The sequence below is a fragment of the Crocodylus porosus genome, unplaced genomic scaffold, assembly GCF_001723895.1.
Source record: "Crocodylus porosus isolate Cpor-Errol unplaced genomic scaffold, CroPor_comp1, whole genome shotgun sequence".
NCBI classification, from domain to species: domain Eukaryota; kingdom Metazoa; phylum Chordata; order Crocodylia; family Crocodylidae; genus Crocodylus; species Crocodylus porosus.
Genome location: NW_017728932.1, coordinates 13,608,306 through 13,634,943, shown reverse-complemented (window position 1 = coordinate 13,634,943; position 26,638 = coordinate 13,608,306). Strand labels below are relative to the sequence as shown.

General features: G+C 38.6%; 1 protein-coding gene across 5 annotated transcripts in view; it reads left to right on the top strand.

Annotated features, from left to right (window-relative positions):
• Positions 1-26,638, top strand: part of USP32 (ubiquitin specific peptidase 32) — a 133,540-nt gene that overhangs the window by 16,239 nt on the left and 90,663 nt on the right. For all 5 annotated transcript variants that reach the window (XM_019545662.1, XM_019545660.1, XM_019545658.1 and 2 more), the window contains exon 2: positions 15,228-15,355. In XM_019545662.1, coding sequence (XP_019401207.1) covers positions 15,228-15,355 — 128 coding nt within the window. The remainder of the gene's footprint in view (positions 1-15,227; positions 15,356-26,638) is intronic.

The window sequence follows — 26,638 nt, the reverse complement described above, 5'->3', positions numbered from 1 at the left end:
TGTGCAAACTTTACAGATGGCTATAACAGGCTAATAATGTTTGACAATATTCTGTTTGAGGTTGGTGTAGTTAAGATTAGAAAGCTTTGAAGACTACAAGTGTAGTGCACATGCTAAGTATTTTATGTCCTAGAAAATCAGCAAATCCTATTATAATAACTAAACATTTTCGCTCCCTGTGCTCCCTTGACATGCATCATAGCTGGACCTAACAGAACTAAGAAAAAAACCCTTATACTGATGAGCTACTGCCATTAAAATTAAATTTAATTAAGGGTAGAAAATACATACATCTTAACTAGTTTGTATTGTGTCTGGTATCAAAACTAGGATGGAAACCCAACAGCCTTATCAAAGACTTGCGGTCGGTTTCTGGAAAGGTGCATCATGTCATCTTTGATGCATTGATCTTGACACAGTCTTAAAGGTGGATATGTGGGTGAGGTAGGGAAGAGAACTTAAAATATTTAAAATAAAACCCAGAGCTAGGTTAAATGAGAGTTGGTTCATTGTTCCTCCACTGCCTCTTGCCATGTGTTTTTCCTGTTGGAGCTTATTCCCAAACATATTTTGCGTAACTTGCACAGTTTACCTCTTTTGAATCGTCTCAATAATTGCTTTGGTCCTTGACAACTTTGTAACTGCAGCCATTGAGTTGCAGTACAAAACTAATAGGGAAAAAAAAAAGTAATAACATTTCCATGTATAACTAGGACAAAGATTCCTGGGGGAAATATTGAGCAAGTGATTACAGGGAAGATAATAGTCTAATTAGAGAATTGTATACCCTGTAAATTTGATATTGAACCTGTAATATTAAAAAATCACAGGTTTTTTTGGTAGCTAAATGCTTAACTTGGGTAAAAGTGATAAGAAGACCCACGTTTAAAGTCTGTTTTTCCGTGTGTTGAATCGAAGCATGAATAGCACGCTGTGTAGGCAGTTAGTTGCATGTTGTTACCAGTTTTTATTCTTAATACCGTAAGGTAAATTTTTCCAAGGCAATTCACACAGGTAAGTGTGAAACTTCAGTAGGAGAAGTGAAATCTGAGCATTTACAGCCCTGCATACAATCTTGTGGACATACATATGCTTGAAGAAAGCACTGGCCTTTGTAAAAATACTGTACCATAATTCAAATATTCCACAATACCTAACATTTAAACTACTCATTGTTCTATTGCCATCTAGCTTTGCGTTTGATTCAGTCCTGCAGATATGTTGTACTCTAGTTTCTAAAAAAAAATAAAAATAAAATGTGCAGGGTTGCATGTTAAGCAAGGATCAAACTCCTTTACATAGCCAGATGAACTTTGTGTTTTGAGTGTTAAAGATCTCTGGCATGCAAAGATCCATCAGGCTTTTTGTGTTATTGCTGCTGCTGGTCCTAATGAAGATGTGTTGCCTGCCGCCTCTTGTGTGACTGCAATCATTGGTTGCCAGCTTGCCAATTTTTAACAACAGTCACTCCTCTCTTGTGACAGGAGCAGAGAGAGGAGAAAGTCGTCTCATTTCTTTCATCAGTTTACTTGAGAAGCTGCCTATACTGTTATCAGTTTGCTGCAGGCAGGGCGGATAGAACGAATTAGATAAAACAGTCAAACTACTGAAAATGGGTATGTTTTTATATTTGAAATTTGTTGGAAGGTATATACTACATCTTAAAGAAGATCTTTGCTCATGTGACAAAATATTAAGCTGCAGGAGACACCCGGGTTGAGAGAATAAACAATTTATTAATTTTCCAGATGAGTCGGCCAAGGTGTTCGGAGACTGAGGCTGCAGCCGAAGCATTCATTTCTGCTGGTGGAAGTTTTCCATCACTGGAGATGTTTTTGGGAGAGGGAGCAGTACAGGCGTTTAGTCTGCAACTGCCCTTTTGCCTTGCGCCTTCCCAAAACCAACTCATCCCAGCCTGGGGAGCGTGCAGAGCAGTGGCTGCTCCTGTCTTTCTGGGGAGTGAGTAGGAGCAGCGGGGGACTCTCCAGCCCTTTCCCTGCGGTCTGTATGAAGGGTGGGAGTAGATCACCCTCTTGCCTTCTCCAAACCAGGGTGGCCCCAGTCTGGAAAATGCACAGGAGCCCTTCCTTGCTGCTTGACTCCTCTGGGGACTGGGAAGAGGTGAGCAACAGCTGCTCCCTTTGGCATCCCAAGACTGAGCTGACCCTTGTCCTGTGAGGGTGCCAGGGAATCCCCCCCCCCCGCCAAACTCTTCCTGGTCCCTGGAAGGAGCTGAGCAGTGGGGAAGTGTACGGGCATTCAGACTCCCACAGTTGACCTCTGCCAAGTCAGAGATGGATTTTTATTTATTTTTTGCTCAGAATTACCCTTTTTGTTCCAGGAGAAACTGTTCGAACGCCTGTATGTTTGTGGTTTCCGCCAGGAGAGCTATGATTCTCCTGATAGATGGACGGTACCTGTACATGGCTTAAATGTCTTGTCCATTCAGCAAGTCAGTATTAACACTAGGAGTAAAACCAAGGTATTTGGACATGTAGTCCTTTTTCAAACGTCAGACAACCACGCATGTGACCATCTGCCTTGAGTACTCTCATGTCTGAACTCTATGTAGCTGATAATACACAGTAATATGTTAAACAGTTTTCTTATCTTTGGGGTTTGGGAAGAAGCATCCCATTTTTATCCAACCTGGTCTAACTTTACTTTTCTTTTTTTGCCAATAGTATTACTCTAGGTATTTTAGTCAGCTCTGTGGTGCTTGCTTAGTATTGTAGACAGGATGCATACTGGTGGTTTTAAAAATTCCAGTAAAATAATGCATCAGCCTCTTCTCTCCTCAACCCCCTAGAGAAATCATCTCCAAACTTAATCTTGTTGTGCTGTGATGCTTAGCATACAAATAGGACCTGTGGCATTTTGAGTAGGTAGGCTTCTTCTAGTGCCTGGTGCATCCTGTCCATAGGAGATGACTTGGATCTATAGAAATCTAACAGTTTTTGCAGAGGTATTGGAGAACAGCCAGGCACTGAAAAATTGGAAGTATAAGCAGGGCTGTGTGGCATGAAGCAGAGATTGTTGTGTATGGCAGCTTTCGTATGCTTGACCTCAGTGTTCTTGGGGAATGTTACTCTTTCCCAACATAGCTTCATAAATGTTTTTATTGTGTTTATCATGTTTCAGTTAATGTACAGGGAATTTTTATAGCAAATTAGAAGCTCTTTCTTCCTGTTGTCTCTATTCAGCTTGGCAAACAATCTTGAAATCATATAGAGTTGGATATTTGCCAGACTTTGAGTAGACTTTGAATGTTCATGTGGGTTTGAAATTGCATCTACAGTCTAATCTGTTTCACAGTTGATCAGCAGCAGACTTCCCTTTGCTTCCAACATCTGTGATCCAGGATGACAGCATCTATATGCTAGAAATCGAAGAGCTGGAAACTGTTATCTGGAAAACTAGTTCCTTTTAACACGTTACCTTTCCTATGAGGCAGCTCTTAGCTTCTTTTCAACACTCAGCTGCTTAAGGATTTCCTAGGATAAAATTGTGCCTAGCGCATCTAATATCCTATTAGGAAAGCAAAAAACTACAGTACAAAGAAATCTGTGCCTCTTTCATTGTCTTAGTATATATTCCTTGGTGTCTTCTAGGCATCTGTATACAAATATCATGACTTTCCATTACGCTTTCAAGAAATTTGTTGCTATCACTATTTATATTCTTAGCGTGTCTTTTACTAGGATCAGGTGTGGAATGAAAACTGAGAATGCAGTTTTCTACTGTTCATATAGTAAAATGATATTCTTCTGAAATTAATGTGTAATAGGTAGGACCCGATCCTTTAAAAGAAGTCTGCTGTGCCATGTGGGTTGCAAAATGTTGATTATGTTGTAAATATTACATTATGTTCTATCTTACATGCTTTTGGATTTTTATGATTTGAATTTTAATAATTGATGAAGAAATAACAGTAAGAAATACTTGAAAACCATGCGACAAACTTTGGCCTGAGAGAGATGTGCAGCCAGGTTGCTGGGCTTGCATGGATGTGATCTGAGCCAAAATTGGTCCTTGCTATTTGATCTGATGCTTCTCTTTCAGGAGAGAAAACAGTGCTGAATGTTGCATTCTGAAGAGAAATTGGTTTATCCTAAGGTTTTTTGAAAAAGGTGAAAAAGGAGTGGAATTAGATACAGTGCACAGGAAGGCAGATTTTATTTTTTTAAAGTTTAAACTGTAGTTTAAAAATCTGCCAAATACTGATGTAAATGAGTAGCAAAAAATCCCCCCCCCCCCCCGGTTTAGATCAGTTGTTCTATACCTTGTTAGACTCAAGGGGCCCCTTAGAAAATGCCAGCTCTTAGCTTGCTTTCTTTTTTTTTTTTTGACTGTGGAAAAATAATAGATCATTTCTTCTTTTGCAAACAAGTCAGAAACACCACAGCAAATTAGATTGTTTTTGACACTGTGGATTCCTGTTAGAAATTTCTAGGTTTATCTTGTGAATCATTTAAGTTTTTATATGCGCAACATTTCTAATACTGCAGGGCACCCTTAAAAGGACCTTGCGTATGGCACCCTGGGTGAGAAGTACCGGTTTAAATAAATGCAGCTGTTCAGTGTTTAAGGAAAATATTGTTAAAGCAAAGAGAAAATGGATTCAATAATTATTTAACATTTTACAAGTAAATTACTGTTTCTCCCATCATATTAGACTTCAGTACTACAACTGTTTATGTATATGGTTAACTTGAAGCAAGTGAATAGTGCAGTTGACTTTCATGGAACCATGCACGTTCTCTTAATTTAAGCATGTGTCAGCGGTTTCCAAGATTAGTACTTTAGGCTGTAAATGCTCAGCACGGGAACCTTGTTTATGCACCTGTTTTAAATAAATTTAGGGTGAGAGAGGAAAAAGTGCATCTTAAATTTCATTCTATAACATTTTTATAACTGTGCATTAGACTTATAATTAGACTCTGAACTCCTAATGATGTGTTACTAAATAGCAACTGAGCAGCTGGAGCTCCATATTAGTGGAATTTGGTGTTCATCCCCTATGATATTTCATGTTATGGTTATATAGGTGCCTGGATATGGATTTAGTTTGTCTGGCCTGTGTAGTCTGACCTGAAGGTTCAAGATGGCTGCTTGTTACCTTGAAAAGAAGACAGGCGCTTGATATCTTGGGAAGAAATATGATGGAGGGGATGAGATATGCGATTATTACTTTTTTTATTGTGTAATCACTCTTGAAGGTACCGTAGGTAATATGTACCTATTTGAAAACTTGTAGAATTGGAAGCGAGTGCAAGCAGCTTTTGGTTTAAATTACAGTACTGGACTAAAAATACTCTCAACAATTGGGCTGACTGAAGCTCTGTTAATTCCTGTAAGTCACAATACAATTTAAGCTGAGGTTGCATGGTTTCACTTAAACTTAATTAAACTCCATAGGACTGGAGTGCAAGCATTCCTTAGAGAGGAGGGCACAGCGCTAATCTCTTGTTACACTATCTTCTATGTTATTGTCAACCTGCCAGCAAAAGTGGCATTAAGAAGGCTTGTATTAGTGAAGTTGCTTAAGTATAATAGCACAGAATCTATGACATTAACCTTTTGTAAAACTAGCATTTTATTTCAGTATTGCTACTTGGAAGCAGCTTTGGGTTTTTTTTAATACAGATAGTGTTCCAGGTGCAGCTGAATAAATATGGTACCTAATTTTTAAAGTTACATTGACTTAACTTACTGATTTGAATTATGCCTTAAAACAATGCCAGGGCTAACTTTTTAGTGTTAAGTGTCAGGTTTTGGATACGCAGCTCTAGTTAGTGGTAGTTGCATACCTAACTTGAATTGGGCTAGCAGGGAAATTTTGCCTCTATGGACCTCATTTGAGGTTAGATGCATCGTTATGGTTGTATCAACACTTAGAAGATGTAACTGAATTGTTGCTATGATTGGTAATGGTGACTTACTAGACAAATGACTATCGTGTATTTTCCTTTAGGACAGGCATGCTCAACCCCTGGCCCCCAGGCAATATCTGGTCCACAGGGCTGCGTGATTTGACCTACAGGGCTCCCCGGGATCCGGAAACTTGGTTGTGGTGGTGGGGGGGAGAGGTAACCAGGTCTGTTTAACTTAATGTAGTCAGCATGGGACAAATTGTACTCTTTTGGTCTGCTTCTTCCTGTTCATGCATGAAAATTGTCATTCTGGCACAGACCTAGATAACTGAGGGACAAAAAACCCACGTGTGAGAGATACTACCGGCAATAATCGATCATTCCGTCACTTGTACATTCCCTGAATATTTGTGTCTTGCTGCCTTGACAGATACACTGATAAGAGCAGAAGCTGGACTCTTATGTTCCAGTGATTTTTCAAGTGTTTCATGTTAAGATTCTCAGTCCATGAAGCATGATGGGCAAAACATTTAATTCAGTAGACCACTATGTATTCTTGTGGAACTTAATGGTGGTCATAGGGGGAGCATTTGAAAAATGATCTGAGAATATTTTAAATTCTATTTTAGGCTTGTAGAAGTCCTGAACAGTGAATAACTAATTTAGAAAATATTGTATTCACCTGTTTAAAAAAGGGAAATTGGGACTCCTTTTTTGTTTTTTAATAATAATAATAATAAAAAAGCATTGAGGACTTAACTAGCTTATGCACCATTATTTAACCCTTCTGATTGGAGGCTTGTGCCTCTGGAGACTGAAGGAGAAAGGGGTGTTCAATGCCAAATAATGTTATCCCTCAAATTGACTAAAAATTTATAGCCTAGAAAAATAAGATGCAACATGCCAGATTGCAGTTGTCTAAAGCTAATTCAGCAGCAGAACGTTCCTTGTTGTAATTGCATGGAGACTTTCTCACCAGATCTTCAGGGACACATGATTTGAATAAGCAAATTAGTCCGTTGAATATCCCTTATCATAAAGGGGAGTGAAAATGCGAGCAAAAATTGAAGATACTTCAGTTACAGTTTCTTCTTTGTGGATCTCTAGAAGAGATTTTAACAGGTTTTGCTTTAAGGCTACGCCTGTTTACTGGGAACAGTCTTTGTTTTTGGTCAAGTAGATGCTATAAACACAACCCATAGTTTGTAGTACATTAACAGCTTTCAACTTAAAAGCGATCCTGAATTCTGCACAGAGCAGAAATCACAATAATTAATGTGCGTGTGTCCCTCAAAACACCCTGTAAAATGGCATAGAGTGTTTTAAAGCAAAAAAACCCTTGTAAATATGCCACCCAGAATCTTGGAAGTAAAACATATAATTTGGTGGCCAAGGAGGTGTCATCCTGTTTGACACTTTAATGACCATCACTGATAAAAGCAGAAATGTCCTAGCAATTCCTTAACTGGCGAACAAAAATGTAACACTCATTTATTCAATGACTTGATGAAATGTATGCTTAGAAAGGAAGAAACATAAAAGCATTTCAGATAAACTACTTTTAAGTTGGATAATTGCTGTACAGTGTATAAAAATGGAAATTAAATGGCACTTTTGGAGCAGCAATCTTAAATGCCCTCTGATGGATAGAAGATACCTTTCACGGCAGAGCTGGGTGAGAAGACAATGCAGTAGCACACCTCACTTTGAGTTTGTTTGCTTGTGTTGCTGAGGTATGTGTCATGGTGATGGCTATCTTTGCATATTTGAATATCATGCAAACATTTAGTTGTGCAACATTTTTATAATGTTTTATCAGAAGATTGTGCTCTTGAATTGAAGATGTTTAAAATGTACTATGTACGGAGTTCAAGGAAGTGAAAATTTGGTGAAAGCAAAACATGTATAAAATAATTTGCAAAGAACATGCTTTACTGAGCCATCAAACCAACTGTTTTTGTCCGATTCCTCCCATCCCCTTGGCTTGAAGCTTCAGAAAAACCTAAGGTGGGAGCTGTATCGTGGTGGTTCATGATGCTTATATGTAGAGTAATGAGGACAAAAGGTATGCACAATATATTTTTTAGCTAGACTTTTGAAAATGACTAGATGATTACTCTGGATGACTTGAATCGTCTTAATATTGAAGAAGTCCTTATGTGGAGAGGTAGACCGATTTATAATGGGATATGACTGCTTTCTGAACCATGGCAGCCTTCCTGTTAAGACTAATACACAACTGGCTCTGGCTGGAGCCAGCAAATTGGGCAGAATAACTAAATTAAGCATCTAATATATTAGTGTGAAACGAACGTGATTTTCTGTAGTACTGAAAGTAAAACCAATTTAGTACAAGTGAAGTGTATGTCTTTAGTAAACCTCAAGGTATTCTTAGTCCTGGTATGTAATAGACATCCAGGGAACTGTGGGCAAAAGAAGATTGAAAAACATCCGTCTTAGGAAAAGCCCGAGAGAGGATGAACTTAGGTGGCAGTCTGTTCACGGCAGGCATTCTGCATTTTTGAAAGGCATTGTACAATGGGTACAGTAATAAGTGTATTATTGCCAAGACACTTATGGCTGGACTGGCCTTTTTAGACTTCAAAGACTAGAAGAAAGTCGGTAGAACCATGTGGGAAATATGAAGTACAGCCTTAGGCTTAAGCAGATTACTCAGGTGCTCAGGCCTGCTTCAAAATATTAATTTCTGTGTGCTCTATAACAATGGGTTATGTGGAGTAGAGTCAAAGAAAAGTGCAGTAGGCCTGAAGTCCCTAAAGATGACAGTTTTTGTACCTCATATTTTCCCTGATCATTTAAAGTAGGAGATATCTCTTCTTGACTTCTTTCTACATGTCTTCAGAAAGCTTTTTCACGTTAACATTTTCCATAAATTTAGAAAATAATCTCCAATTTAATCATCCAAGATGCATTTGAAAAAAGCAAATGCTACCACCTTAATAGAGAACAGAACTGCATGTAGAGTAAAGCTAGCAATAGAATTAAACTATTGGTATTCTCAGGGTTTGTTGTTTTTTTTTTTTTTAAATTTTTTTTTCCTCCCTAAAATTTGCCAGTTATCTATCCAGCCCTCAAAATTTACCTGAAGCCCATACATCGAGTGAGTGCAGGGCTATATAAACAACTCTCGGGGGCGGGGGACGACATTTTAAAGGTTGGCAATCAAGTAATACAACTTAATCACATCCACATTAGAAAATTTTTAATGAAACTGGAAAGCAGCTAGTTGTTACGTCTTTACAGCATCTAGATGTAGGGAGACCACTGAAATTTAAGGATAAACACTGGCTCTCTGGAAAGGCAATGTTGGTCTAGGGCAGGGGTGTCAAACATACGGCCCATGGGCTGCATCTGGCCTGTGGATCCACTCTATCTAGCCTGCTGGTGCGATGCTGGAAGTTGGGGGCATGGCCAGGGGTGCATGGCCTGCTGCAGAATTTGGGGTTCCTGGACCCTGTTGGTGGCGGGAGGGACGAATGAGAGCTATGCAGGTATAGCCTTTGCTTGCCCTGCTCCCTGAGCCACACTGTTGACCAGGTCCCTGCCGTGTCACTCCTCCACACCGCTGCTTCCCAGTTTCCCCATAACCTGTGCTGCCACTTGATCCCTGACCTATACTGCTGCCTTCTCTTGGCACCCTGTTGCCTAGCATGTGCAGCCACTCGCCCTTTGGCCCATGCAGGGCCTGACAGGCATGGGAGAACCAGGTGACCACCCAGGGCCCAGACAGAAAGGGGGCCCGAAAGTGGTAATTTAAAAATTATTATTATCATTATCTCTGGTGAAGGGGGGCCTGATACCAAAAGTTCACCTGGGGCTGCCAGGAGGCTAGGTACAGTGCTGCATCCATGCTGCTAGCCCCACACCTAGATGTACCACAACTGCTGTTGGCTTCATGGATCCAGCCCAAGAGGAGCCTTCACAGTCCACATCTGGGTCAGGACCTTGGGGTGAATATAGCAATCCTGGTCTAGCAAATAGAATATATACACCTAGGAGTTAGCCTGGCTTATGTTTTTCGGTGTGCATCTGCCAAAGGATAGCAACTCTTTCTTTCTGCCTCTGAGTGAATTACGTTAATTGTTGTGTAAGCCCCTTTTGAGACTCAAATGAAAGCACATTACAGGTGTGCCAGTTATGTTAAGTGTGGCAATTTTAAAGGTGCTTCTTTTTAACTTGTTGATTATGTTAATAGGCTGATGTTAAATTTATCACTCTTGAGTTTTGAGTGGAGGATCTGGTGGGCAGCACTGTTCTTTTTAGGAGGCAAATCTTCCTCATTTTACATATGGGCTTTTAGCCTTCAGTTAGGTATATATTTATAAGCTAAACACACTGCTGTTACCCATCTTATACTAGTTACATTCCTGTTTTATTATTTACTCTTGTTCCCGTTTTCTTTGTAAGCGTCAAATTGCACTTTCAGTGTCTCCTGGAATCCTACTCGGCTGAACAGTGGGAGAATAGATGTTTGAATCTTTGTTCCGGAATCTGTCAAATGCACATCTTGCAAATTGGTGAATACAGTTGGCATATTCTTAATGGACAAGATCTTCCATGAATCTCCTTGCCTACCTGTGAAATACCTTTATCTTAAATAACTTACGGACTAGTTTAGTCAACCAGACTCTCCCTAATATTTAAGATGAGGTTATTTATCACTGTCCCCAAACTTTCTGTATTCAAAATGCAGCTTATGGTTATTTGCATTAATTACATTTGCACTTATACATCAGTTGTCTTTCATCATGCCATGTCTGGCTGTCATGTTTCACAAACAAAAGCAGGTCAGCCCTTGTCAGCTAATGGATGGGTGATTTCCACTGTTTGGGGGGGGGAAAAAAAAAAAAAAGACTAATGCTTCAATAGTCAGCCTACCTCTAAATTGTACTGAATGGGTGTTTTTGATGATGGTAGGTGTCATTTTCGGGATGTGGAGTGTTTGTCAAGATATGCCCTAAAACAGATTTAATGACAATTTAGGAGTCTAGAGTATCTTTTACCTAATGTAACGTTTTATTCTCCCCCCGCCCCTTTTTTTTTCTTTCAATTTCTTAGTGTTTCCAGTTGTTTTCTTTCTTGTCTTATTTCACAGTTTGAGTTAAATTCAGTATTCTTCAATATGGAGAAGTTTCGGGCAGGAAATATTGCTGTGCACTCTTAAGGTTTGCGTTGGTTATATATAGTAGCTTCCATGTAATCATAACTTGTTAAAGCACTTTGAGGTGGAAGGTGCTATATAAGATATAGTTACAATGTGGATGGGGGCTATGGTTAAGGTGGCTGGATTAGAAACTGTTTTAAGTATAATTAATGCACGTACCTCTCTTAAAGGAGAAGGTACTGTATTTATGACTAAGGAAGTACTAAGCCAAGTAAAATCACTTTATTGTCTGGCATGTTATATATGGTCAATGTACATTTAGCAGGTAAATACAATTTTCCATTAGAATAGTAAAAGGGGGGTTTAAATTGGGCCTGGAAAGCCTGGACTTCCTACTAATCTAGGCAGGAACACCATGTCAGAGTAAAACTCAAGCAAGAATGTGCCTCTGTTTCTGTTGGGCAATGCTTTTACAGTAAATGGAAGCTCTAGTAATAGCAGTTGGAAGCTGACTGCAACTGCGCCATCCTGTTCTGGTCCTAAATTGTCCAAGCTGCTGTTACAGCAGGTGCACGACTGTCAGTAGATTGAGAAGCGGTTCACCCCCTGGCAGCGCAGTGTAGGGAAGCTAATGCACTGGGAAGGGAGAGGGAAAACAAAGGTATTCACAAGTATCAGGCTGAGAGCTTTCTTTTATTATTAAAAAAATAAAAAGAGAGTGAGAGAGAGACTACTTTTGGAATCCTCATTGCAAGAAACTTCAGGGTAAGCTACACTTTGTGTAAGTATTACTATTGACATAGGAGGAGGAAAAGCAAATCCTGCCTCCACCCCTCTATAAAAATAGCTACCTTACTGGGCTTACTCACAAGACTAAGTTGCACTGCTCTTAATTGGGGCTCTCTGATAAAAGAGTGTGTTCCTACTGGAATATGGAGTGAAGTGTGGTCATATGAGTTTGACTGCAGCTGACCACACAATAAGATTTTAATGTTTTTAAGGGATGTTTTAAGTCGATGGACTGAGCGTTCTTCCCTTGGCTGAGAAGCTGTACTCCTAGTCAAGACCAGGAAAAATGCACATTTACGCTGAGAGGGTTGAGAAGCATCTGCGATAAATCATTCATCTTTACCCTGCAGAAAAATTTTGACACTTCCATTTTAATTAAAATTCTAATCAAGGCAATCAGCTCTAGGTGTAAACTTCCTTTCACAGAAAATGAAGGCTGGTGTTGTGATTCAATATTACTGTAATACAAAACAAGAGCTGCTTTCAGCCAAATGGTCTGTTGACTTGGATGCAACCAGTTTGTTCTGCTGACTTTTTTTTAAAATACATCTCTCTAAGGAAGCTAAAGGCGAAGACTTGTTTAGCTTAAACGAATATATTTAATGACAGCATGGAGAGCAATGCGATGTTAGTGCACAGTTTTTAAAACTTCTGTTGCTGAAGTAGTAATTGATTTACCAAAAGTTCCTTGTGTGTTGTCTTCCCTTTGTAAAACCTATAGTGTCTGGTAACTTAGGCTTTAGTCATATTATTTAAACTATTATTTAACCTTTGTTTTGTTTGATTAATTTATGAATTTAGCATAGAATCATTGTATATTGGGTGGGAGGGAGGAGAGGAAATACGGCACTGAGAGAGTCCCTGTATACTGTGTTGAAAGAAATGTTTTTTTTACAAAGGTGTGCTGGTGACTTACTATAGACACTTTCACGCATAATGCTATCATGAAGCCATTTTCCAAGATCCAGATAACTTACTGTACTCATTCTACAAAAGCACTTAAGTGGTATTTTTTTCCCCCCTTGAATTTCCAAGTTGTACTTTTGGGAGAAGCAACATTTGAAGCTTTGTTCAAGAATCTGGAAGAAGTTGCTTTTTTCAAGTTGTACAGCGTGGGTCAGGATGTGGAGTGCAAGTTGTGTTTGTTCTTTCTTGTGAGCAAATCCAGCTCCATTCTCTGAAGATACAGAAAGCTTCCTGATCTGAGCATTGGGGTGGTTATGACGTGTATGGAGAGTAGAGGAAATTTTCAGAGGATGGTAACCCCTTGCATGTTCCGGGATCTCTGCACGAGGTTTAACATGTGTTGAAGAGTAGAGTGCGAGACCTGGGAATCGGTAGTTATACAAAATCTTTATCTTGTATCTTATCCCACTCCTTCCAGAGAAAGTGGACACTATTCTGGAGACTGTTTCCATTGGCCAGATAAGTGATGAGAAGACTTCGACTTGGTGTCCTAGCAAGGCCTTTCTACATGCCTTCTCAAAAAATAAGTATTGGAATGAATACATGGATAGAAATAATATAGAAGTATGAAATTGAAAAGTATTATGCCCCAGGTGATATCATTACCAGGAGTCCAACTAATTATATGTCAGGATTTGTTTTATCAGTGGTAATATGTGGTGGCAATAACTCAAGCAAACTCCTTATGCCCAAGGTATCTTATAGCAGCACTAATGCCGTAGCATTTTAGGTCTTTGAAATATTTACCATAAAATATATTATGGGAATTTAAACATCTTTGCCCTGAACCTGTAACACATTTAAAGTGGGGAGTTGAGATCATAATTGCTAATGAAAGGTAGGGGTTTTGTTTTTTTTTTTTTTTTTTTTCACTTATTCTGAATGTGGGACTTGTAAATCTTGACTCATTTTAAATTTAGTGAAAAAAAAGTCCTGACATAATTCTGACAAAAGAATCATTGTAACCGTTAAGGGACAATTTGAAGTGAAGAATATTAGGGACTTTGGAGGAAAAGGTTAGACTTCTAGTAGAATTTTAGCATAAAAACTGACCAAAATCATTTGTTCGTGTTACTCTTGACTTGTTGGCTTATTGACTAATAGATTTGAGCGGGAAGATGTTTTTGAGGAGTCTAATTATGAAAATGATGAAAATATCCTACTGATTTCTGCAGCTGTCAAGTACAGTATGCTTTGTTCTGGTTTCACTATGATAATGGCTCTTCTACAGTGTCATGGAACTGATACGTGATCTGGATTGTAATAGATAACTCTGTAGTGATGCTGAGTAAGTCTACAGATTTGTCTCCATCTGACTTTCAGCCTAGGGTGGGGAATCCTGGGTCCAGTTAACTTTTAGTTTCTTTTATTGTGTAGTGTAAATGGAGAGCAGTTAGAGTGCAACCTTGGGTGAAAAGAGATTTGCAGTAGTAGTAAACAGGGTTTGAAAATCTGCTGTAGGAGACATTCTTGATTTAAAAAGAGGATGGGGTAAACCATCCCAGATCTAAGTGTCAGGGTTGTCCTTGTTAAGTGATAGATGTTTAGATGGAGGGGTGCTGTATTTTTTTCCGTCTCTATTAAGTTAATGCTGAGTGGTAACAATCTTCAAATGGACGAGGATTTGAGATAATGCTGCTCAGACTGTCCAGAGGGCGAGATTTTTGTTGGGAGGCTCCAGGAAGTGATGAGAGATACAACTCCATCAGTCTATTTCCCATTCTGCCATGACCCCCTGAGTCTTGGCCAATGGTCATAAAATGCTTTAATATAAACGTTGCAAGGTATATATTGTAGCTAGGTTAAAAATAGTAGTAAAAAAGTTTCAGTGGGAAATCCAACTTGTAGTTGTTACTGTGTAGGAGAGAATTAAAAGAAGATTTTTCCTACTAAAGTTTACCTGTAACATTGTTAGGTTAGTCTCCAGTCTTTTAATACCTTCTGTCCTATGATATGATCTGATGAATAGTAACTTGCAAAAACTTATTTTTACTTGGTACGAAAGTAGACTTTATTTGTTAGATGGACACCTCCTTTCTGTGAATCACACTTGGCTGGTGCAGTCACTCTGGCAGCTCTCAACTATGGATCATGTCTCTGGCTTACATTCGGTCTAAATTTGCACATAATACCATCTTGTTATCCTTTAGCATGACCGTTTATAATTATAGTGTTTAACTTGGTAACAAATATTGTGTTCAGAAAAGACTTACTCAATGAATAATTGTAATCAGTGATATTAACTCTTTTTTGTTCTGTGTGAATTGTTGTCCTTTCTCTAGAAGATTAGACTACTGGAAAATCAGATCTGTTAGATGAGATAAACTTCTTTTAATTTAGCTGGCTCTTTTTTTCGTGTAGGAGAAGATAAATATGTGTTTTGAAATTAAAAGACTTTTAACTGTGACATTTAGACTAATAAACCTTCCTGACCATGCTCCGTGATGACTGTTCTTTTTTCTTTCTCAATACAGTTACAGATGTAGAACTAAAGCGGCTGAAAGATGCTTTCAAGAGAACCTGTGGACTCTCGTATTACATGAGCCAGCAGTGCTTCATTAGGGAAGTGCTTGGCGATGGAGTTCCTCCAAAAGTTGCAGAGGTAACTTTATCTAAACTTACTGTTGCTGCAGGGGATGGGTTGGAGGGCTGTGTGCAGTAATTAACATGTACTAATTGGAATGAATATTTCACTTTTAATGCAACCCAACATGCTGTTTTTTTGACTGGAGGCAAATAGCCAGAAGTTGAGGCAGATGCAAACAGAGTTGTTGTTCAGACTTGAGCAGGCCCTATTACATGACTTAGTACTAAGCTCCCAGTTAACAACCCAAGTTAGAGTGCAGGTAGTAAGAAGAAAAAAGGTTATAGATGCGTGCAGGTTCTATTTTGAGGAGACAGAATCGGCTTTTCGGTGGATAGAAGAGGAAATAGCCTGAGACTTTCTGTAGAGCCCTTGTGATAATAGGGGTCTTTATTTCAGACAGATCTGGGCTGCTGGGTACCGTCAGGATTCCTGGCATAACTTAATTTTCATAAAACAGTGCAGATCAAATCAGATTAGTCATCTGAACTTGCAAAGGACTTGTTTATATTTCATGCATAATACTGGAAAATATCCAGAAACAATGTGCCATATAGAAGTAAATATTGGGGGAGGGAGGTTAAGAAAAAAAAAAAGGAAAGGAAAAAAACATGCTCCCTTTACGTGCGCTAACATGCACCTTCGGAAAAGTGGTTTCATAATGTTGAAAGTGCTAGAATTTTTAACGATTTTAACCTTGTACAGATTATATAAAACTTGAAACATTTAACTAGATCAGTGGGGGCCAGACTTTTTGGCAGGCGTGCCCCAAATCACCCATGCACCCTACTGCTCCAATCCCCTTCCCCTACCCAGTCTGCTGTTCTGCTTCCTGCTCTGTGCTCCCCGTCCAATCTGCTACCTCTGCATCCTGCTGTGTGCCACTTGTGGCGCCTGTGCTACGGGTTGGCCACCCCTGAACTACGCAATTCATGTTTAGGAAATATTCAGAAAGGTAAAATGTGAGAAAATGCGTGCTATATTTTTATTTTGCAGCTGTATATGAATATTGATGCTAGAGGGTGACTGTTCCTTCCTGGATTTGGGGGGGATTTTATTTTTTTGCTGTGAATCTTATTTTACTGTCTGAGCTTTTCAAGTACTGAAACGCACAGTGAAATCATGGAATCTCGTACTCAGTTTTGTGACCTAGTTGGCAGTTTGATATTATGCAGTTCTTAAATGTTTAAGAGGACACGGTGTGGTATATGCTAGCATGTGCCAAATTTAAAGAAAATGAATGATTTGCTTTGAACTTTTACATCTCCTTTTTAACCTTTCATATATGTGGTCAGGATTCTGTTGAATATTGATCACTTGGTAGAGCTATTAGGTGTTTGCATTATTGAGCTAAAATAATACTCCTAGATTTTGCCTATGGACTTCCTCTATACTCATCTCCCCTTTCATTTCCATGTTAATAATTATTATGCTGTCCATGTGGCACGAGATCTGTGATCACAAACGGGAAGTGCTTTTCTTTTTAGACGGCGTCTGCTGGTTGTGTGCTACTCCTTTCACATCTGTGCTTGTTGGCAGACTTGTTAATAGTTACCTTTAACTCTCTTGGCATCACCCTTCAGCAGTTCCCTCTTTTATTTATTTTTTTAGTTAGTGAAGAAACAGGATCAGTGTAAGAATGGCAGTTACGTTTGTTTAATTGGATTTCATCAAGTTCGATGAACTTGGCATCTGTAAACTCCACACCATTAAATTGTCAAGTGCTCCTAACAGTCATATTTTGGTGTGTATCTGTATGAAGCATCTCAGTATGAGTTTTCAGACCAGAACCAGGGGCTGTTTCTTGTATTTCTGGAGCCAGTGTATACAAAGGAAACTCTTGTTATGAGTGTGACTACTGCCTTGAACTATGTAGATATACCCCGAGATGGTGGTTTTCAACGGTCGTCAGACAGTCTTAAGGAGTCTGTGGAAGAAGACAGCATCAATCAAGAGTATGCAAATACCCACACTTACAATTTAGAGGGGTCCACACATCCATTTTAATTTTTTTAAAGGGTCTACAAATGAAGTAAGATTGAAAACCACTGTTCTAAAGAAAATGAAGCTGGGAGAGTTGTATTAGTAGTCAGTAATGATAATGTCTCTTATTTTCTGTCAGGCTGTTTTACAAAGAGTAGTATCAGTTTATCTTCCCTTAATTCATTAGAAAAAATTAATAGCTACTTGCTTTCAGCGAAATATTTTATAGACCACCGTAGTCAGTGCCTGCAGTGCTATGCATTGTGCCGTAAGTAGCATCTTCCAGGGTGGTGCCTGTTATAGGCATAAAGCTTTCAAGTGGAACATCTTGTTTCTTATGTACTTTAAGGAAAATCATATTTAATGGGAAAGAATTCAGGGCTATAGCTGGAGAAAATGACCTAGTTTGCAAAAGGGATAACGTACAATATAAATGTTAAAATCAAGCACTTGTATTCTATGTTTGAGTTTTCTTCTAACATCCTATCATGGCTTAACTTTGGTCCTAGTTTTGTTTTCTGTTAAAATTTCAAGTAAGATGAAACTTTCTTCATTTAAAATATTTTCCATGTACTGGCTAATGTTGCCTGGAATTCCAGCACTTTCTAGAAGGTATGTTAAATGTCAATTAGCTTTTTGCATTTGATGAACAAGTACCACATTAAGTTGTACCGTGTGCTGTAACAGTAGGCAAAAATACTTTCTCATGCAGGCTAGGGGAAATGTGTCCAGCAAGTAACACAAACTAGTTGACTGTTACTACGCAGCCTTGCAAAACTTTTATCTGAGCAAGGAAGAGCAGTGTTTGAAGATAAAACTAAGCCCCTCCCTAATGGCATTGTCCATAAATATGAGCCTAAGGAGGTAAATTCTCCCTGCTAATAATGTAAGCCCTTGTAACAAGTTGTTTTATATAGCAAGTAACAAAAAAAAAAAGTAATGAATACTTGTTCATCTAGATTAGTATTTGATATGCTGAGTCATTGTTGGTACATGTGGCCTGCTAGAAAAATTCAAACTTACTATGGCTGCCTGCATTGGTAGACAGTGGACTAAATGCACTGTGTCCACATTATGAATCTACTCCTTTCACTTACCAGCTTTCTACTATTTAAATGGGGATTCTTGAAGCACAAAATGACTACATGTGGGTTGAACACCTAAATGTATCGTTTAACACAATAGGACAATAGCTCTCATTTATTACAGATATTCATGGCTTTTGAAAGTGTGTATTATTGATCATTTGTAACTGCCAAGCTTTAGTCTGGAGCATTTTTTTTTCTACAGCCAGGTTATAAACTCTTTAAAACTGTTTGCATCTGAAAACTTAACATAGTTAAAACAGCAGGGATAGTAGCTGATCACGTGCTATGTTTCAAATTAAATATATATTGTGTTTATTGCTAGCATAATTTGTGTACATCTTCTCTAAATGATACTCCCCATGTAAAAATGTATGAAATCACTTTTATAAAAGGAAATTGCTAGTAATTATAAAAATTGAAGCCAAGGATTATAGCTGACAGATTTCAAGAGAACACTACGTTTTAGGCTCTTATGGGGTGGTTTATTGTGGCAACAATAATTATCTGCAAATATTTGCTGGTAGTTAATAGCAAAGAGTAATTTGCTCTTGATGTTCCATGGGGGTTATCGCTATTGCATTTAGATGCAACAGGATGGAAATAAGAAAAGGAAAAAAATTAGGCTCAGTGTCTGGGGAAAACTTCTAACGAGTTCCATTTAAATACTTTATAATCAGCTCTCTATTAGAAGGCCCTTCTTTTGACACATTTTAAAACTATAGTCGATGAAATAAATATTGTAGGGAACAGTTTTCCTTCCTACCAGTCTGAGAACTATTGGGATGAAGTAGAAGATCTAATCAGTCTTTTTAATATCTCACCCTATTGTACTAAATCAGACTTGACAGGAAAACCTGCAGTCCTTCCACGTTTGCCCTAGATGGTAATTATATGTGCTTTATAAAAGCAATGTGTGCTTGATTGGGAATCCAGAAGACTTGGGATCCGTTCCAGGCATCCAAGCCTGGGAGCAGGTGAAAAAGGAAGGTGACTAGGCAGAGAACTGATAATCAGTGAGCTGAGGAGGTGGAGGAAAAATCTGACAAGTGGAGAATGGGGCAGGGAGACCATTGGTAGAAAAGGGACAGGACTAGGTAGCAGAAGCATATTCCTGCTAGAGTGTGCTTTCTTTTCCAGAGCTTTTGGGGTTTATTAGATAGCAACTTGAATCTTGAAGCTTTGATTTCAGAATCTGGTAGAACTGCCAAATCAAAGTCCTTGTTTCTTCTCTGCAGTGTTACCTGTCTGTGCACTGATACTTGCCTTTCAGTAAGGCTTCTGTAGGCTACTTGCTTTGAACTTCCTACTTTAATGACTCCTGGGTCTGATTCTGATACTGTATGTGCTCCGAGAGGATGCTGAAATGAAGGGTTACTAGCATACCAGTGTCTTAATCCAGGAGTGATGGGATGAAACGAAATCGCTTCTTAAGAGTTGTGTTATGTAAATATGACTGCCTCGCTTCTCAAGGTTTAAATCAGACTATTGTGTAAACCCTAATTCTCGGGGTACCGGGAAAAACTGGACAAGGTGCTACCAAAGTTATCATAATTACTCGTCCTGGCCAAATCAGTTCTTATAACTTGGCTGAGACGGTCTGTTTGCCCTCAAAGGAACCTACCTCTCTTGCCAGCTTTAATAATGTAAGAGGTTTGGGCTTTTACCCAAACCCAGCTTCCTTTTGTTTTACGGTTTGGCTTCTGCCTAGTTGTCATACTTGCAGAAATAATGTTCTTCACAAAAATAGAACATCTTGCTCCACAGTAGAGAGGACTCCAGACAGGTGTATTTGGCTCAGTGAAAGAAACTTTACATTTCTATGTGAGCTACGACTCTTAAAATGATTAACATCCAGATTCTTGTTAAGCTACTTGCTGCGCAGTAGACTGGCCATCATCTCAGTTAGGCTATCTAGAGCAGCTGTGTTTGCACGTTGGAAATTGCATGAGATTTTTCACAAGACACCAGAGTAAAATTGTTGAAAGAGCTCCCAAGGGCATTTTCAACAGGGATGTCTCCCTTACCAGAGGACCTCTCAGAATTTATTGGCTCACCTTTGGAGCCAGAACAACCTGTTCCGTTCTGTAATTACCTCGGAAAGCCACCAATTAACAGAAACGTGCCAATCGGTTGCTGCAGCATTGTTCAGGCATGTACAAAAGGAGAGCTGCTTCTAAATAACATCGTGAAAACATGTTGGTGAGTGTTTTTGACAGAGATGCACTGCAGTCCCACTCAGACTATGAATCCAGCAAGACTGAACAACTATCTTGTAAGGTGAGTTCATTGCCTGAGTCACCCGAGAGTGGAAATTAAATACCTAGGTAAGTGCCTGAAGAGAGCTGCAGCTTGCCTGTATGGTACAGTAGCTAGGTCTGTTTTCCATGGTTGTCCTCTGTACTTACTTCTAGAAAGCCTTATCTGCATTTTGTAGTGGTTAGGGAACTAGGTTAAGGACCACTCACTCCATTTACATGCATATAGGAGGATTAGGGCACTTGGGGTATATGTATGCTCAGTTGCTCATTGCTGGCCAGAAGACTAGTTTGAGTATGTAGGGCATATAAGACTGAGGAGTGTGTATACAGTAAGTCTCAAATTCCATTTGTCATCCCGTATTAGAGGGATCAGCTAAAAGAGCCTGCATAAATAATAGCATCTCTCTGTAATAAATCAGATGTCATTTTTTTTCTTTTGAAAATCTTTGCTTTTGTGTACTGTATTAACCACTAAATAGACATGTAAATACTAGCAGATGCAAGTCAACAGAGACCGGTTTGGTAGAACTCTCTTTTATTCAGCTTAGCAATGGATAGTGTTTGCAGTTTTATCCTTATTACTTGAAAATTCTGAAGTGTGTCTGAGAAAATGTTGGATGTAATTTGAGTGTATACAGGCCATAAAATGAACAGACCTATTCACACTGCACCAGCTCACTATGTTTCAGTCGTACTACTGTATGCACCTGAAACTTGAACCTAAATTTAATCTTACTGAAATCTAGGAAATCTCATCTCCTGTTCAAAGTTATCATATCAGCAATTGCTGGGAGCCTTTAAATGTCAAATGACATCCTAGTTCATTTAAAACCTTGTATAGGAAGCTTAGAACCAACTCCATGTCCTGTGACATCTTTCTGTTTAGACTTATTTCTGCACACAGAATCCTCTTGTTGGGCTCTCAGTCCATTTTGAACCCTGAATATTCTAGTTCTAGTTCTTAATCTTTAATCCTTCTGATAATGTTGTCCAAAATTTTGATTTATTTCAAATCCATAGCTGCTTTAGTATGAGTAGTTGCAACCAAAATCCATCTCCCCCCCCCGCCCAAAAAAAAAAAAATAATAATTTTTTTTACAGGGGAGACATGAAGGAAAAGTGTTATTTCCATTAAATAGATATTTTGCTTTTATCTTACCTGTCCAGCCTGTAACTTACTCTTGCAGTTTTATAATTTCTGAAATAGATGCATACTCTAGAGTTTAAAAAAAAAAAAAAAATCCGTTGGAATGTTATCAGCACGGTTCACTGGCACATGACTGATAGAAAGTTATTTTGGCTTTTGGAAACAATTCTGAGAATACAGCCAACAGTTCAATGTACTGAATGAGATATTGCTAATTGTTGTCAGGTACTAATTTTAGTAGCTAATTTGAACAAAACCTTCAATTGAATTCCAGCCTTAGGGAAAACAAACCTCGTTTTTGCACAGTATTAGGGAAGTAAAAGTTAAGTTTTCCTTTCACATATTTGTTACTTGTGCATTATTTTTTTTTTAGCAGTGGCTAGATACAGTGTATGTAACATCCCCATTGAAGTTGGCAATAATGAGAAAAGGTCACGGAAGCTAAGTGGACTTTAGCTAAACAAGTTTGCTAAATAACACTGAAGCACTTTGAAGGGTAATTTATCAACATGGCATAAGGTCTACACGCATTAAAGTTTAGTTTACAGTGAAATTTGGTTAATTAGTCACTGGGATAACTGTTCATTATTTACTTGCTAGTTGGTGCATGGAATCCCCTCCAGAATCCTACTGATTTATGTACAAGATGCTTTGGTTAATATACATTTTAACAGATGATGAATTAGCATTTCCAAATGTAAACGCATGCTAAATTACAACAAAATTTGCCCTGACAATTAGCCCATCTTAAAAAGTACCGATTTATGCCATTTGTAGCACCTGTCAATGTATTTGTTCTTCAGCTCTTCTTGGCTCAAGAAGATATAAACTATCGACTCTTCCATTTTGTAAAATTATCTTCTGTTTTGGTGATAAGTATGCTTAAGAGTGAAAAGCAGAACTCTGCAACTTAATTTCTTTTCATAATCATGTAATTTTTACAATTAGCACTCCGAAACTTAGTAGGAAGATATTTATATGGAGAAATGCTCAGCATACAGTCAGGTATATGGCAAGTCAAAGTGCATACAGGTAGCGCTCAAAATTTTTATATTATACTTTTATTCCTTGGAAGTGGCAAAATCTATTTTACTACATCTCAATGGCCTGCAAAGTGTATTTCACAAAAGCTGAAAATGGCTTATTACTGCTAATGACTGAGAGGGGTAGTTTTAGCAGTGTTAGTCTCAGATTCAGCAGACTAACATGGCTGACTACCTCTATTTTTGGATAGCACAATGCTTAGCTGAATGAAACAGACTGAAATCAATCTATGCAAAACCTCTCTGAACAAGTACGTCTATAACGTACTGCTAACTAGTCACTCTTGAATTATTAATTGTTGTTATCAGTCTCCTTGGAATGACAAATTAGACCTATTTTACTGTAGTTGGAACATGCTACATTTAAGCCAAACAAACATGATACAAAGAATTTAAATTCCACTTCTTTGTAAAATGCTGAAGCAGTCTATCAGACAGGGTACTTTGCCATTTGTGAGATAAAAAAGGGTCTCCACCTTCTATCATACCAATGTTTAGTGATGGTTGAAAAGCTAATAAGGCAGCTTCTGCCTGCTTTTTTATTATTGCAATCAAACACTGTTGAAGATTAAAATAAAAATCTGGGTAGAGAAACTATAGGCCTTTCCCACTGCAGATATTAGAAAGGAAAGTAAGCATAGAAATGAACAGTAATGTGGCAACATAAATGAGTAAATATTAACAATGAGGGCCTAAAAGATTCCTAAGATGAATTTCATTAGTTGGAAATTTAATCGCTTAAGTGCAGGCAGTTAGGTAGGAGACCATTAAATAATGGCCCCTGGCAGACGTTAATTTAACTATGCAATGGGATCAGAGGAATTTTATTCTGGATCCCAACAGGTATGCAGTTTGCCATGCTAGATGGTCAAGATCTGTCATAGCAGGACATGTGATTGTTGGGATCTGGGATAAACATTTAATGTGGAGCATCCTTGTAGCTGGTTTGCCATTGTTTTGTGATAAATTGGCCAGATATGTGACATCACAAATTATCATGGGGTTTAACATGTGACATATAATAAATGTGACATCTGCCAGAGCCTAGCTGTACTGAATTAAATTTCTAATACTGAATGCTGCCTTGAAACTTTAAATGCACTGTTTTGTGACTTCTAGCCTTGAGCTATTAAGCTAATCTTAAATCCTTAATCTGAGAGTCTCAGTCTGGGTTTCTTGACCCCAGATGTCATCTCAACCCCTTCAGTCATTAATTCCCTTAACTTTTTGCGTATCTTTTTTTTTTTTTTTCACTCTCGCTATGTCTCTTCTCTGTCAAACTATGCATTTCAAACCTAATAAATAAAACATTATAGCTTAGTTGCTTGCAGTCAGTGTCCTAACAGGATAGTTCACATGAGAGAGAAACTGAGTAAATCTCTGGGGGTGAACTTGAAGCACAAAGATCACGCATTCAGTTTCTATTAGCAAGAACGTGAGATGGATGGATAAAATGCTATGCATAGCACTGAAGCTACCTCTGTCTGGAGAAATCTTCTTTATGCTACGCTTTTGGCATAATAAACTGATAGCTGCCCTGTAAAAATAGCACAGCAAGACTGTTAATAATGTATTAAGTAACAGCACTAAAATTACATAAAGAGTTTTTCAGATTATAGAATGAAGCATTTTAAAGGCCTCATTCATAAATTTTAAACCAACTCAATTAAGTTTCTTGATGGAGATCAATAGTCAGCTAAAGTAATTATTTTTCTCAAAAGGTAACTTGTGTCAGGAGAGCAGTTCTAATAACATTTCGGCTCTCTAGACCAATTCTTTCATTATTGCTCCTGCCAGGTGGATGTACTTCGGCGTTTTGTATAGCCACATCATAACCTGTGTTATGTTAATACAGGCTATGACGTACATGTGTCTTTTCATAAAGGAGAGCAGCATTTTGTGGCAAGTATGAGCAAGTCTCAAAGGCAAACAGCGAATTAATTTTAATCCTAGGGGAAAAACAACCTGCAGGTTATGTATAAATAATAGGTACAGTCATTGGAATGTAGTGTTAAAAGAACTATACTGGATACACTACACCACATACTAAGCATGATGATGTGAACAAGAATTGGGTATTTTTAAACTCTTCATTGACTACCTGAAACTGTTAGCAAAAAAAATTTGGTGGGGTTGGCAGGTTGGTAACTTAGATCTTTCTGTGACTGCCAGTCTTCTGTGACCAGGAGGATACATTTGACATTTATTTTTACCTTCAGGCTGCCTTGCTGTCATCAAAATGGATTGCTGTTCCAGTATGTCCATTCTGCATTTTTTTTTCTTTTTTGTGCACTTGGAAGTAGTGGCTTTTTGGGGAAAATCTTGACCAGTCTCATCCCTCAGTAGGATTTTTTGTGTAGCCCTATGTTGCTTGTTCTTGGAAGGGCTGGCGTATGCAATTAAACATGCAGAAGGAGGAGCTCGTGTAATGTCCCTCCTCTGGTGATGGATTGGATTTGGAATGTCCTTTTTAAAAAAAAAAAAATTTTGGACATGTCTTAAATCAGTTCATCTTTTTATTGCATTGGGAATATGCTAGTTTGTATTCTTAAATACCAGGTTTATTACTTACTGTATTCAGGAAACCTGTATGAAGCAACTTGCAGACTCTCACATGCATAGGCCCAGCTGACGGGAGGCGCAGGAAGACGGTGTATCCTAGAACAAGCAGCAGTTTGGCAAGATATTGCCCGTAATCTTCAACTGTATTAAGTCACCTTAGCCACTTCTTGTTTGGACTCTCACAGCTTCCCCTGCCACTGCTGGTGTGGGGCTGCAGCCAAGGAGGCTGCATTGTGACATCAGAAGTAACTAAGTTGGTCATTGCTTCCTGCGCTTCCCTTCTTGCCTTCCATGACCTCAGCATTAACTCCCTCCCCATATCTATTAATTTACACTTTTCTTTATCTTGACTAGTGATATTGGGCATACAAGCAGCACCAGATAATTGCATATTAATGAATTGCAGCCAGGCTAAAGAACCTGGGCTGATTCAAGATGTGGTGGGAAGGCGGGTCTCCTGCCTGACTCCTGCTCAGCCCATGTAGTCATTAATTTGAAGAAGCCTCTGCCAACCTTGTCCTCAAATCCGTGAGTCCCCCCTCACCTCTGTCAGAGCAGCTGAGTCCTGACCTGAAGCTTTATTTTTTGCTGCCACATTTAGCCAGTAGGACTGAAGTATGTACATTAACTGGAGAGAGGGAATGACTGAATTATCTCTCTTATGTTCTTTTGCTGTAACATCAGAAGAATGCTATGTTTAAGTCTGGGTTTTCCATGTGTTCAGGCTCTGACTGCCAGCAAACTCCAATAGGGTGCTTTCCAACTGATGTTTAGAATATTCCTGGAAACTTTGCAGTTGATCAGGTGTCATCTTCAAAAGTTACCACATTACAGATAGAGAAATGCTGTAGAGTATTAGGCTTCACTTTCCTTACTCAGCAAGAAAATAAATTCTATTGAAGTAAGCAGATTGCTATCTAATCACAGATTTATTTACTAGGGAGCTTGTGCAAATGCATTGTTCTCAATACCATCCCTGCTTATGCACATGATGGGCCATTCTTTGGAAAACTGGATTATACTGTATAAAATAGAATTATTAACTGCAGTGAAGTTAATCTTAGTGCAGATATGATATTTGCTTAGAAGATATTTAACATTAACCATGCTTTGGGGACCAGCCTAATTTAATGCTGCTGTTTTAAACCCCTCTATTTTTGTGTTGTAGAAAAGTTGTTGGATTTAAAACCAATGCTGTTATAAACTATGCTGGTCTGCTG